The 13,515-nt window shown below is 43.1% G+C and overlaps 1 protein-coding gene across 7 annotated transcripts in view; it reads right to left on the bottom strand.

Annotated features, from left to right (window-relative positions):
* ERG (ETS transcription factor ERG) overlaps nt 1-13,515 on the bottom strand; it is a 1,195,114-nt gene that overhangs the window by 401,963 nt on the left and 779,636 nt on the right. For 3 of the 7 annotated variants that reach the window (XM_069636075.1, XM_069636070.1, XM_069636072.1), the window contains one exon: nt 7,715-7,744. The exons of the other annotated variants lie outside the window; for them this stretch is intronic. Coding sequence is in view for 2 of the 3 variants with exons in the window: in XM_069636070.1 (XP_069492171.1) it covers nt 7,715-7,744 (30 nt within the window). In the remaining variant the exon portion in view is untranslated. The remainder of the gene's footprint in view (nt 1-7,714; nt 7,745-13,515) is intronic. 7 annotated transcript variants of the gene reach the window in all.

Below are 13,515 nucleotides of genomic sequence, written 5' to 3'. Positions count from 1 at the left end.
TTGGGATCACTGTGAGCCTTCTGTTCAATATAAAAGTCTTGTAAATAATGCCAATAATGATCCATCTATAAGCAGGCATCTTAAACCCCCCACACGAGGATAATGATTCACACGTTTATACATAGATTCCTTTGCCTGAGCTGATGTGTTAAATGGCGACTAGGGCTGGGCGAAATTGTAAAATTTCGTTCTGCCAGCCGGGGAAGCACCACAATCCGCCATTCCGCCACCTCTGCATATCCAAAGAGTGGCACAAAGTTTCTCTGAACCGAAATGAGACGCACATAGATTTGTGTGCCGCTGCGTGAACCTAGCCTGGATAAAATAAAAAGTGACATGGAGTTTCTCGTGCCACTGTGCAAACCTAACACGAATCGAAAAGAGCGGCGCAAAGTTTCTTGTGCCATTTTGCGAACCTAGTACGAATTGAACAAAAAGCTGAGCAAAGTTTCTTGTGCTACTGGGCGAACCAAGCACAAAATGAAAAGAACGGCAAAAAGATTCTCATGATGCTGCGCGGAACTACCATGAATCGAACAAAAAGCTGCGCAAAGTTTCTCGTGTCACTGCGCAAACCTAGCACAATTTGAAAAAACATGCAAAGTTTTTCATGCTGCAAAGCAAAACAAGTATGCATCTAAAATAAGCCTGCGCAAAGCTTCTCGTGTCACTGTGCAAAACCAGCATGGATCATGGAAAACTGTGCAAAGATTATCATACCTCTGCACAAAGCTATTACAGATCGAAAAAAAAGTCCTGATCAAAGTTTATCTTGTTGCGTACCGAGCACGATTAAAAAAAGACCTGCACAATGTTTTTCATTACATTGTGCAAACCTATCACAAATCAAAAAACTGTGCAAAGTTTCTCATGGCACTGCATAAAAATAGCATGGTTCGGAAGAACCTACACAAAAGTTCTCGTGTCACTGCATAAAACTAACACGGATGGAAAAGAAAGACCTGTGCAAAGTTTCTCATCGCGCTATACAAAACTAACATGGGAACGATACACCACACTCCATGCAAAACTGCTCAAAACCGGGCGCAGTAGTAGTGGAATCGTAATACTGATTTTGCTGATCGAGCGGAAAGAAGCACATTCCAGTGCAGATTATGCACTTTTCACTTCGTGGCTGAACTTTTGCTCACCCCTAATCCAGACCCTTCTCCAGAGCCCTTGGATTAAAATCCATAATATCAGCTAAAGACCACAGAACTTTCATCACACTGTATTTTTCCATTTTTTAAACTCCATGTAGTTGTTGGCAAGTGCCAGCACTCATGGAGATGACAATGTTTTTCTCAATTGTCAAAAAGAATTTCTATTTCAGAATCAGAGAAGCCATCACGCTTGTTGCAAAACAAGTTGTGAATTCTTAAATTAGCAAAAGTCCTGCCCCCACAGTACATACATTCTGACAGAGTATGCATCAGTAGAAAGCTTTTTGTGAATACCTACAGCCCCCAAGTAATTAGATATCCTGGAATGTGCTCTTACCTAGGAATTCTTAGTTCTGTTGAAGCAGCCTTTAAAAGTACACATTCAATTGTGTTTCCTGCAGCCCTAAAGTGGATCACAGTGTATGTACTGCATTTGAGGGACAGCACATTTCCTTAGATTACTTAAATGATTCGGGGCACAATGGATGTGGGGTTATAGAACCAGTCTTTATACCATTTGAGTCTGGCTAGCAAACAAACACATGATTGTCAATTATCGTCTCCGTTTGATGGTACAACTCGTGCAATTCTAATTGAGTCGGAGTTCAGTTCCTTATGAGTATCTTCCAGTCCCAGTCATTGTAAATGGATTACTCCATGGGATTCAGAGCTAATCGGATCAATGGAGATATCCTTCAATCATATATGCGAAAACATCTTCCGATCAGGCTTATTATGATTATTCCCTTGAGCCTCGCTACCTGCTTGATGGGATGGAAGAACTAGGTAAATCATGAGGGACGAAGAATCCGAATTATAAAGAGGTGGTTGTTCAATTACTATAACTATTGAGTTTACCACATGATTTTTAGTTTCAGTTGACCCCAAACATTTTTGTAAAATGTCACTTTTTCCGATAATTTTCTTAGTACTATTAAATTCTGGCCTAGGAAAATTACTTTATACTCTGTTAGTCCAGACCCATGGATTGGTAAACTCAATCTCAGGGAGAATGATTAAAGCAGCTCGTCCAGCTTCTCCCTTAACTGATCCGACGCTAGACTTTGTTGTAAAGTTAATCTAGGTAGCCTACAATCCATATTAATGGTTCTCTTTAAGTCGCCAGACGCTTACACAACTACAGTCTCCACTGCCATGGCTTCTGAAGTGGGAACTAGTATTTCATGTGGCCTTTCTTTAGGGGCAAATGTTAGATCTCCCTCATCCAGTAGCTACCTATAAATGAAATTCAGATAATCTTCAATAAAGCCTAAGAAATCCATCAAAGCTGATGATGTTCGACCCGAGTTACGGCTAAAGTTGTATGGCTAAGCACACACATGTTCAATTTCATTTAATGGGAGTTCTAATTAACCTCATATCGTGCTTTTTGGTCAGTTTTTTTTTCTTCATTTCTTCAAGGGCACAAATTAATCTTTCTTGCTATCATACTCATTTACTTTAGACATTATATCATTGGACAACTTAGCTTCGAAAAAAAGTATCAGCCTGATATTGGTAGAAGGTCCAACTGGCAAAGGTGCTGATCACTGAGTATGTGTATAATGTAAGGATAGTGGGCAGTTTTATCCCCATATATTCTGGTTTGGCTGTAATTGACAATTTAAACATTGTATGAACATGGGGCATTGAAGAGTTGCTGGAGAGCATTGCCGATGTTACAGAATGATTATGTTGTTGGCAGAAGCCAGTGAGTGATAGGTCTTTAAAAGCTCCCTTATCAAGGTGAGTTTTCATGGGTGTGCCTGAATGCAAGGGAGAGAAGGGCATAGAAACCACTATTATGCTTAATGTACGCATGTAGGGGGCTGTATAAGGCTGGGTGGCACCAAAGACAAGGTGAAAGAGTGTGATGGTAAGGTTTTGAAATATCTCACCCCTCGAAGATGTTGGTGGAAGATTTTTTAACAATCACACTGTACAAACAGTTGCCCTCAAAAGGATTTCACAGGATTGAAACTCTGTAAAGAAAAAATGGTGTATGTTTGGTACCTGGTCATGATTAGCACCACATTCATTGATACTGAGTGGCTTGATCCCTCTTTAGTAAATGCTAGATAGATGGTCACAACCATAATCATAAGTGGTCAGCAAGATTAGAGTCAGGAGTCATTCACCCACTAGAATTGGTATCCTAGACTATCTCGCGGGAGCAAGCGCACAATGACACCTTCCACACACCTCCTAAACAGTGATCAGGAGTAGGGGAGAGATCAGACAGCACCAATCAAGAGCAAAAGATTGGGGGTCCAAAAATACCAATGCATCACTCTAAGCATAATGATCAGATCCTCCACCCCCAATGTGTGTTTTTCGAGAGCAAAGAGCAAGGGGCGGAAAGGCAGAAGCCACTTACAAGGTGACGTCATACGAGGAGAAGGGGACACTTGGGGAGAGACAGAAGGTATATTATATTAAAAGCTGAGCAGGAGCAAAGAATGTTTCAAAGTGCCAAGTTGGCATTGTGTATAAGGAAGCATGGCAGAGATGAGACAAGATTTGACAGACGATACAGGCTGCTGGAAGCAGCCAACAGGCCTAGTCCTGTCTCATGATTGCTAGAACTTTCTAGGAATGAGATAACACATTGCATGGGGCAGGAATTAAAGAAAGGACAACAAAGATTATGGGAGGCAGCAGGGACAAGGGAAGTGAGGGTACAGCCTTCCAACACCAGCATTTAACAGGTGGCTTTGTGGGGAGAAGTGAGGAGACACACATAGGGGATGTTATGTTAACAGGGAAATGAAGGGTGGTACTCGGTTTGCAAAACATAATTAGCAGAATTGTGAGGATGGAAAGGGTCCACATGCCAATCAGAAAGGCCACATTTTCTCGAGAGAATTGTGAATAATGTTAAGGAGGAACAGAAGAACACCATCTTGAAAGGGATCTGAAACAGGGGTGTTGCTAGATTTGTAAAAGATCTGGGATACGCTAATGTCGGGATTGTCGAGACTCGGGGCTAGCGCTAGCCTTTTGGTTGCAGACCCTGAGATTCTATATGGGGCTACAACCAAAGGATCAGGGGCTATAGCCCCATCAGCCACCCCGCCACCCCCTAGCGATGCCTCTCATCTGAATGATGGGAAAGGTTTGAGATGTTTGGAAAGGAACCTATGTTTTGGTTAGTTAGGGGGCAGTTAGGGGTGGGCAGTCGAGTCTGATAACTGATTTGTCAGAATTAATAGGAAGACCATTAAGTTGAAGAAAAGAGCAAACATCTGGCAATAAGGTAGAAGCACAAGAACTGGTGAGAGATAATTGTGATGTCTGGAAAACTTCAACAATGAGGGTCAGAGATGTGGCACTGGGATGCATGGAGAGGTGGGTCGTATAGTGGTGGGCGTTTGAGGCCCAGAGGTGAGTGACGGGAAGATCTGAGGAGATTGTTTAATCATTTCCTGGTGCAGGGCAGTTAGGTTCTTGTTGTAAGGGAAGGTACAATTCTATTAATGGTAGTCAGAAGGCTACTACTTATATCATACAAATAAAAGTAACTCAAATATCACTCCCCCTGCCATTTTTGAAGTGGTGTACGCGGCTGTGAGTGAAGTGGCAGAACCCTGCCTTAGCAACGCCGACATGTTATTGACATAATTGTGTGACACGTGGAGACTATTATTTGAGCTTACAATGCTAGACAATGTTTGTGTGCTAGGCAATAGGGCAATGAAGCAGGTTTTCTGTAGGCGTGTACCTATCATTAATACGGCGACGTGGTACCTAACTCAAAACCCGTATCCGTTGTGGTGTTGTATAGTCCTTCCCAAAGTGGTGCAGTGAATAAGCAGATGCAATCAATTCAACCAAAAGCCTCATGGCACTTACAGGCTTCACTGAGTCAAATGCATTGGTTTCCTCGAGGGTTGTCCAATTCCAGGCCTCGAGGGCCAGATCCATGATGCGTTTTCAAGATACCCCTCATTAATATTCATGAGATGAATTTGTATACAATGACTTCAAATGTATGCACATTTTTCCTCATGCATTTTAATGAGGGATATCCTGAAAACCCCACAGAACTCTGGCCCTTGAGACACACAGTTAGACAACATTTAAGACTTGGAGTGCTGAGGGTACCTCACATATATGTGACTTACTAGCCTTATGCTATGCGTAACCTATACCTGTAACTTACCTGAATTGACTATTTCAGCCATGTGCTGTGTATAACTTATGCCTGCAACCCACCTGGATTTGTATATTCAAGCCTGGACTATGTACAATGTATGCCTGTAATTCACCTGAATTGACTTGTCCAGCCTTGTGCTGTGTATAACTTATGCCTGCAACTCGCTTGAATTGACCATGCCAGCCTTGTGCTGTGTATAACTTTGACTGCATCTCACTTGAATTGACTATTCCAGCCCTGTACTGTGGATGTTTCCTGTCTAACGATAAGCACTGCAAGTAGCATGTTTGTAACAGCGCCTTGATGCCCGAGGGTTTAGTGTGCTTTATAAATGCAATAATAAATAAATAAATCAATACAAATAAAAGTATATTACAGAGATCAACCATTTTTTTATGGCACATGGAGTGCATATTGCACACCTACCAGATCATTACAATTAGCTGCCACATACTAATAAACATTCCAAGCACTTGAACTGTAATATGCGGGATCCATGCATTCTCAATAAAGGATTAAACATTTTTTAACACGCTTGTTATGAAGATCAAAAATGCAGCGAACCATATAGCCTTCAGGTACTCTACATGTTCTAATTGCTAACCTTTTTTATGTTACAGAATGTTAATACTTCTCAAATTCCCCAGCAGTGTGGTTTCACAGTGCCTAGGCTGGTCCAGGTGTTTGCAGTACATGCCTACACTTTTCCTGTTCCAGCTACTACACCAGTCCCTAGAGCACTCCCCATGGCAAAATTATATACTTTACAATTTTTGATTAACGTAACATACCTGAACAAAAGGCCTCATTCTGAGTTTGCCGGTATCCTGGCAGTAGAGTCGGCAGGAAACCGGCAAATGTAATTACCGTTTCCAGCACCCGGTCTGGCGGCATTGCCGCTGCATTACAGGTGCCGGAGTGACGGTGTAAATCCCCATTCAAGGAGTCCTATAGGATTACTGGCACCGGCAATGACAGTGCCGGTTAGGCAGGCTTTTTCTGCCAGTAGAGCACCTGACTTACCTCAAGCATTTAGCTGGAGGTAACCCAGGTGCCCCACTGGCAAAATAATAGTCGGCCGTTGCGGTAAAGTGCCGGTATCCATGAATACTGGCACTTTTGTACTTCACCGGCCAGCTTCGAATGAAGCCCTTTGTGTGCAATGATTCTCTTCTTTATTCTGGCATGACAGGGCCTGAGTTTTGTACCAGAATGAATTACAGTGTTATTATTAATTAAATAAGTTGCTTGTATAAATGAATATTGATTGTTTCCAATGCACATTTTCAAAATACTCTAAAAAGGTATTCATCCAAACTGGAAACATTTAAGTTATTGAAAACATATACACATATCATACAAATAAGAACACTGATTAAAATATCACTCACTCCTGCCATTTCTGAAGGGGTGTAGGCGGCTGTGTGCGAAGTGGGCGCCCCCTGCCTTAGCAACGCCTGCATCGTGTTGGAATAATTGTGTGAAATTTGTAAAAAATAAATGAGTTTCCTAATTTAAATAATGAATGATGCGTTTTTTTTGAAAACTGAATACGTAATTCCTAAATATATATCAATGTCTTCTTCATACGTGTCCTGGTCTGGATGTTTCATAGGAAGGACCCATGATCCTGCTGTCTGGTGTGTGGAAGGCTGGCTCATGGGCCAGATCTCCATGGACGACGATGATAAACGATCCATGTTTTTCTACAACACAAATGACAGGAAATATTCCAGGGGCGAGATTATGGAGAGACACAAAGAGTGCATCCTCTTATAACGCCCCCTTATCACTTTATTTTTGTATTCAAAGCAGCCAGGGCCACTGATTTTTACTCACTCGGTGGTGATAGATAAATCATACCCGTCCATGCTGGTTCTTCCGACCTTACTCTTTGACGTGTATGGTCACTGATATGGGCACACTAAATGCAACAATTAAATAAATAAGTAAAATATATAAATGTTAGCCTGTCTGAGCTACTTGAAGCTCGTGGTGACTGAATAGTCAGGTCAGCACACTCGTGAGGGGGACACTGCTTTCTCAAAGAGTATAAATCTATTAAAGTCAGTATACATTTTCTTTTAACCAAGAGTGATTGCTGAATAAGTCACATGATTGCCCAACCAAAACAGGAAGCGCAAAGGATTTGAGGACAAACTGAGATAGGCTGTTTCAGAACAATGGCAGCGTCTGGGTATGTCTTCTGAGATAAGAAGGGCAGGGCACGTGCACACACACACACAGTCCTGCGCATGTAAAGAGGAAGCGTCCTTTCCCAGGAGCAGTCAGCGCGAGCCAAGTTACAGCAATGGGCACAGTACAAAGCACATTTGATTTCATCCAAATGCAAGCACTCCACTCCATTCAAATAACAGTAAGAGCTGGGACTTACCTTGAGAACGGATATGGAGAGACCAGGCACCTTTAAGAGAGATAATGAATAATGAAGCAGAGGGTTATAGACCAGGAAGTTCATTTTGAAAACATTTCCTGTATTGTGCTCCCTGGATAGGCCCACTATCTGTGTAGGAAGCCAACACAGGAAGTGTCTGTCTACAGAGGTTCTATCAGCATGTTTGTGCTTATCAATAGGACAAGCAGTTCATCCCCAACAGATCATATTCAACTCCCGTTTACTGAAAGGTTGTGGACAAAGTGTTCAACATAGCAGTGATCTATAAAGTCGTTCTAACCTGCCCACATGGAATTGCATTGCCTATTGACTCCCACTCAGCACTCTCATACATATTGCCTGAGGTTATATCAAAAAACCTACATTATTACCCGTTGAGGGGGGTGTGGTGGCCTGCCAGCCAATGGGGATGTTCAGAATGTGGGCTTTACCAAACGGTAATCACGTGCCCTGAGCCTCCACATGTCCAGCAGCCACCATCTCCCCTCCCCGGGGAATCAGGTAAGTCTTTTGCTCCCCCATCCCCCACCCACAAAATTCCCTCCCCGCCCTCCCATCCCCACTTACCTTAATTTCTGTCCATTTTGAGAGCAGACGCACTGGGAACACTTCTGTCCCCAGCACGTCCGCTCCAGATCTGCAACAGGCCGTCATGGAAAGGAAGAAGGGCCTACACGTAGCCCCTTTTCTCCTTTCCATGGTGGAATTTTTTTTGTTTCCTTTTTGTCCTATTTTTTTAATGGCCGCTATGAGAGGGAGAAGGGACTACATGTAGTTCCTTCTTCCTTCCCATGGTGGCAATTTTGTTTGTTTACTTTTTTTTACTTATTTTCAATTTCTGACATGGAAAGGGAAAACGGACAAACCCCAGAGCATTTCGGAAAAAAAAAATGCCTTTAGTACCCCGGTCTAATGGGTCGGAGTACTAATGGCATTAAGCCCCTCGCCTGCGGCCATTACCACATAATGTAATTCCCCCGGGCCTTTGTTATGGCCCTTGCGTATGGGCCCCGGGGGCATTACCTTATGTAGTAATGGCCCGCAGGCTCGGGGCTTGAAAGGTGACATTGTTTTATTGGTACTTATGTACAATGGTCATTGATGGATTGCATCAAGGCACTACCTGAGAAAAGTGTTGCATTTAGAATGTGTTGTATGTGATTGAAACCCTTGTGCCATAGGGCTTTCGACCAAGGTGCTCTTTGAATTTGATCAACATAAGAATTTTGTTGTACGAGAAATTGCAATACGTGGTGCCCACCCTAATCCCACTTTCGCATTTAGAAAGTGTGCCATAAAGTCCACTGTGAATCTAAAGAAAACTAAGGAATCTAAAGAAAACCAAGGTACAGCAACAGTTCAACCTGGAAAAATATCCAGGACCCTCCAGGCCATGATCGCAGCTGACCACTCTAGGTCGTCCTCATTCCCTTCTGAAGACTTTGCCTTCTTCTTCTCCTCAACAATCTTCAAACTACATGACGCCCTATCCAACCGTCTCTCACATCCAGTCCACTTCGGACTATTCAAATTCCTCACCAATTCCCCTGCCAAACCCGTACCATTCTTTCCTCAGCCTTACCCTTTCTGCACTCCTATTAATCACTTTACACCTGAAACTGTCAATGAGCTTCCATCAGTCACCTCCGATAAACTTGACACCTTCTGCAATCTCTTCCTCTCCGCTGCTATCTTTCCAGCCTGTTAGACCCATACTAAAATTACATTGTCGCACCCAACCATCCGTCACCCTATAGAAGTCTGCCACTCTCCTACCCTACAACTAACAAAATAATTGAATGAGGTGTCTTTAACCACATCGACTGCTTCGTGGTATGCAAATTCTACAATGCCTTCCAATCTAGAATTCAGTCTAGCAACTGCAATGGGACCGCTCACACATACGAGAAACCTTCCAATGTCACCTTTCCTCCATCCTCGTTCTAATTGGCATCTCTGGCGCCTTCATCACTGATGACCATCCATCCCTCCTCCAAACCTTTTTCACCCTTGGCTTCATGAAAATCATACTTGCTGGTTAACCCCCTATCTCTCTGACCACTCCTTCTTGATCTCCTGGAACTCCAATGCCTCCTCCACCATGCTTTCTCTCTGGGAGTCCCAAAGCATCAGTCCTGGGCCCACTACTTTTCATGCTTTACACCCCATACCTGGCTAAACACATGTGTTCCTTTGGTTTTTATTATCAACTCTTCGCTGAACATACCCAGGTTCGGTTTCCTTTCCCCACAATTACTTCTGCTCTGAGCAAACTCATACTCGATTGCTTCACCCCGTCCACTGCTGTATGTCTCTATGTTGCCTTATGCTACACTACTCCAAGAGGGAAGGCACCTTCCCCTCAGTCACCAATGCTAACTTCACTCTCCCTACTCCAATCTCCTACCCCGGCCCCTGACATCCTCACTCCTTCTCTCGTTGGTCATAACCTGGGGATCTTCTTAGGTTCATTCCCCCCACCTTTAAATCTATCCGTGGCTTTGATCCCAGTGCCTTGCCAACAGCAGCTTTCTTTACTCTCTCTCTTGGACTCTTCTCACAGAAACCTGCCATTGCTCTGGTTGCACCTGCGCCTGCCTTTGCTTCTCCTCATTACTTGCCTCACTTCACTGGAAGACACGCCGTCCAGGGAGCAATACTTTCCATCAGTGCCATTTTATAAAGGCCTGGCTCAAACTCTACTTGTTAACGAGTGATTGAGCACCCGTAGGGGTAACAGCTCACAGAAACTCACACCTGGCCAACTACAGGGACCAATGAATCACTGGAAGCCACAACATCATGTGACTGGAAACAAAAAAACTGCACAAAGACAGCAATTGGGAACTAGTATTGCACTGCTACATGACCTGGATCTGGAAAAAGTAAGACTGCCCCCTCCATCCTAAACAAGAGGAAGGACCCAAAGACCCCTCTTTTCAAAGAACATCTCACCAATCTCTGATTGCTCCACAAAAGACTCTGCAGCAATGTAAGTAAATGCCCTCTGACCAATATATTAAATGTTAGGTTATCTATGTCTTGTTGTTCCCCGGTGTCTGTCCCTTTACCACCCCTTCACCACCAGATCTATTCAATCAATAGTACTTGTAAATACTACCTAATTAGAGAATGCCTTCCCCTCTGTCATCTATTATCTGTACATCTTTTCTACTTGAAATGACCACTTGGATCTTAGTAAATACAAATAAATTCTTTGTGACCTTTGGCCAGCCACTTAATCGCTCTTCATCTCCATTGCTTGGTTAGCATTGGCAACACTTAAAAGGTACAACTACAGTCTGTGTAAAAGGATATACACCAACATTCCATACTGTACATATCCAGCACCAACATGTGGTTTCTATGGGTCGCTTATGTTATGAATTATTTCACAATGTGATAATTTGTCATAAGGAGCAATATGGCCTGTTTTCATGAAAGACGCTGTGAATGCTTCATTTGAAAATGCCTTCTAAAACAGTATTCAAGGTCAGAGCTGATGTGCTATAATCTGCTGTCCCGATATTGCTGGGTCATGCAGGAATACTCTGCATGGTTTTGAGATATGAACAAATATACACAGGTTAGCAGGCAGAAGAGGTCAAATCCAGATAGAATACTAATGTTCAAACCAATGTTCTTGTTTAAACTGTGTCACGATTGATAGAAACAAAGTCAACTTTGATGAGTTGGACAACACTGTGTCCTTGCATCTTAATCTGAGGACCACCATACTGACCTTTGTTAATGCACAATTCATGGGGTAATAACACCCTGCAAATTAAAGACAAGCTACCTAAATGCTTTTGGATACTCCTCCAACATACCTTACAGCCTTAGAGTTCCCTCTCGACAACTCCCCATCACATCCCTCTTCATTCAGGTAAGTGTCTCTCACATTCACCTCTGACCAACACACAATGACTCACCCAAATACACCACAAATACCCCCACGCTAAACCAGCAGATATGTCAGGCATAAAGGTGAAACAGACACAGCACGAAAGGTATACTGCCTTCATTTCTTTTGGTAATGCCGGCTGCACAGAAGCATCCGCAATAGCAATAGTACTGTAAAGCCAAAATTAAAAAAAGTATATATTGTATATATAAAATGCACACAACTAATAAAAAAACATGAATACCCCACCCATGCAAAGTAAAGGACGTAGAATGCAAACTTAAAGGGGCACTATAGGTTCAGAGACTGGAGGTAGACTGACAAGAATGCCATCATCTAATGTTCAAGTTCAATGAGGATGTCTTTGTAAAGGTACTGAGTGGGGTCTTACAAGTCACTGCCGACCTTTCAGGCAGGCCAGATGGACATGACCACTACCTATATGTTTTTTAGTTGTTCTGGGGGCTCAAAAGTATTGCGACAGGCTTGTAGGTGCTTCCTGGGTTAGTGATTCAGCATCAGGTTGGTGGGCTGGTTGACTGGATCCAACACACAGTGTTGTCCAAGCAGCAATAGAAGGTAGCATGAACAAGCTAGGGATAAGCAGGCGATGTCTTGCTCTGTGTAGCTCAAATCCTTCAAGGCTGGAACCAGGGACCAGGGTTGTTCTGTGACTTCTGGGATGTTCAGGGTCTCCAGCACCAAGGGTAGTCCCTGTTCTGCATGACCACAGCAGCAAAGTTACCAAAGAGCATCTGTAAGAACTGTTTATTCCAGCAAGCAAGATCATGTTCCAGTGTTTAGTCAGAAGCATTGGTCCTGACAGCAGCTTCACTACAAACATGGCCCTGGGATGATTGGGGACAATAACGTGTCACTTGCTTGGAAGTCTCTGGTCTTTACCTCCCTGGTAAAGAACTTTGGAGCAGTCTGTACTCCCAACCAAGTTCCAGGTGAATCCTTCTTCTTCAGTACTCCATAAATGAACGAACTGAGGGGTGCATCCCCCCATTATATAGGAACAGTTCTACAACAAAAAGGTGCACAGCAAGTCTGTTTTTCCTGGTCCAGTCCTGGCTCAGTTTACAAATGTCCTTTGCATGCTGATGTCATACCAAGAGTGTCTTGTCTGCAGAAAGTGGGGAAGGGGACAGGAGGTTTGAAACTGCTGAGCGATTCGCCATGTCCTTTCTCTCTCTGCCTTATTCAAAAGGACTCCAATAATCAACACCCTTGTGAGAGGAGACCATTGAAGTGTTGGGCCTGTCTTTGAAGCACAAATTCCCAGCATCCCCTCGCCCCACAGGGAGTGTTCTGATTCTCTGGAGAAAGGTGTTAACCCTACTCAGATAGTGCTTTCTGGGCTGGACTCAACATGGCTGTTGTGGGTACAGCCATCCCAGACAGCCTACTCCACACCATGACTAATATTACTGTATGTCTGCATAAGCCATTATATCAATCCAGATATGGCTGTGTTCATTTTTACCAAATTGCTACCGTGCCGAAGAGGCACACAGTTATGCAATTTTAAAATGATTTCCTTTACAAGGTGTTCTTGTTTTTATTTTTTAAAAAGATGTGAAAATTAGAATAACTTGTGTTCTATACATCCCAAATCCATTTGGGGGGCATCTTACTGAGGTAGATGGCCCCAACACACATTGCGCCTTGAAGCACCATTTGCTGTATAGGCGCATTATAAATACCCGATAAATAAAATAAATAAAAATAGGCATGAATGCTTCCTCCAAACTTAGGACTTCTATTAGTTTTGTAGCAGATTTTGTAACCAAAATCATGTTTACAGTTTTAGTCAATAAAATAAGTTTGGCTCGTTCTAAAAGTGAAAACCCATTGTCGCCCTGCATGCAGC

This window comes from Ambystoma mexicanum, chromosome 7p (genome assembly GCF_040938575.1).
Source record: "Ambystoma mexicanum isolate Mex_15411 chromosome 7p, UKY_AmexF1_1, whole genome shotgun sequence".
Lineage (NCBI taxonomy): Eukaryota > Metazoa > Chordata > Amphibia > Caudata > Ambystomatidae > Ambystoma > Ambystoma mexicanum.
The sequence above is the reverse complement of the archived record's forward strand: the minus strand, read 5'-3'. Positions and strand labels throughout refer to the sequence as shown.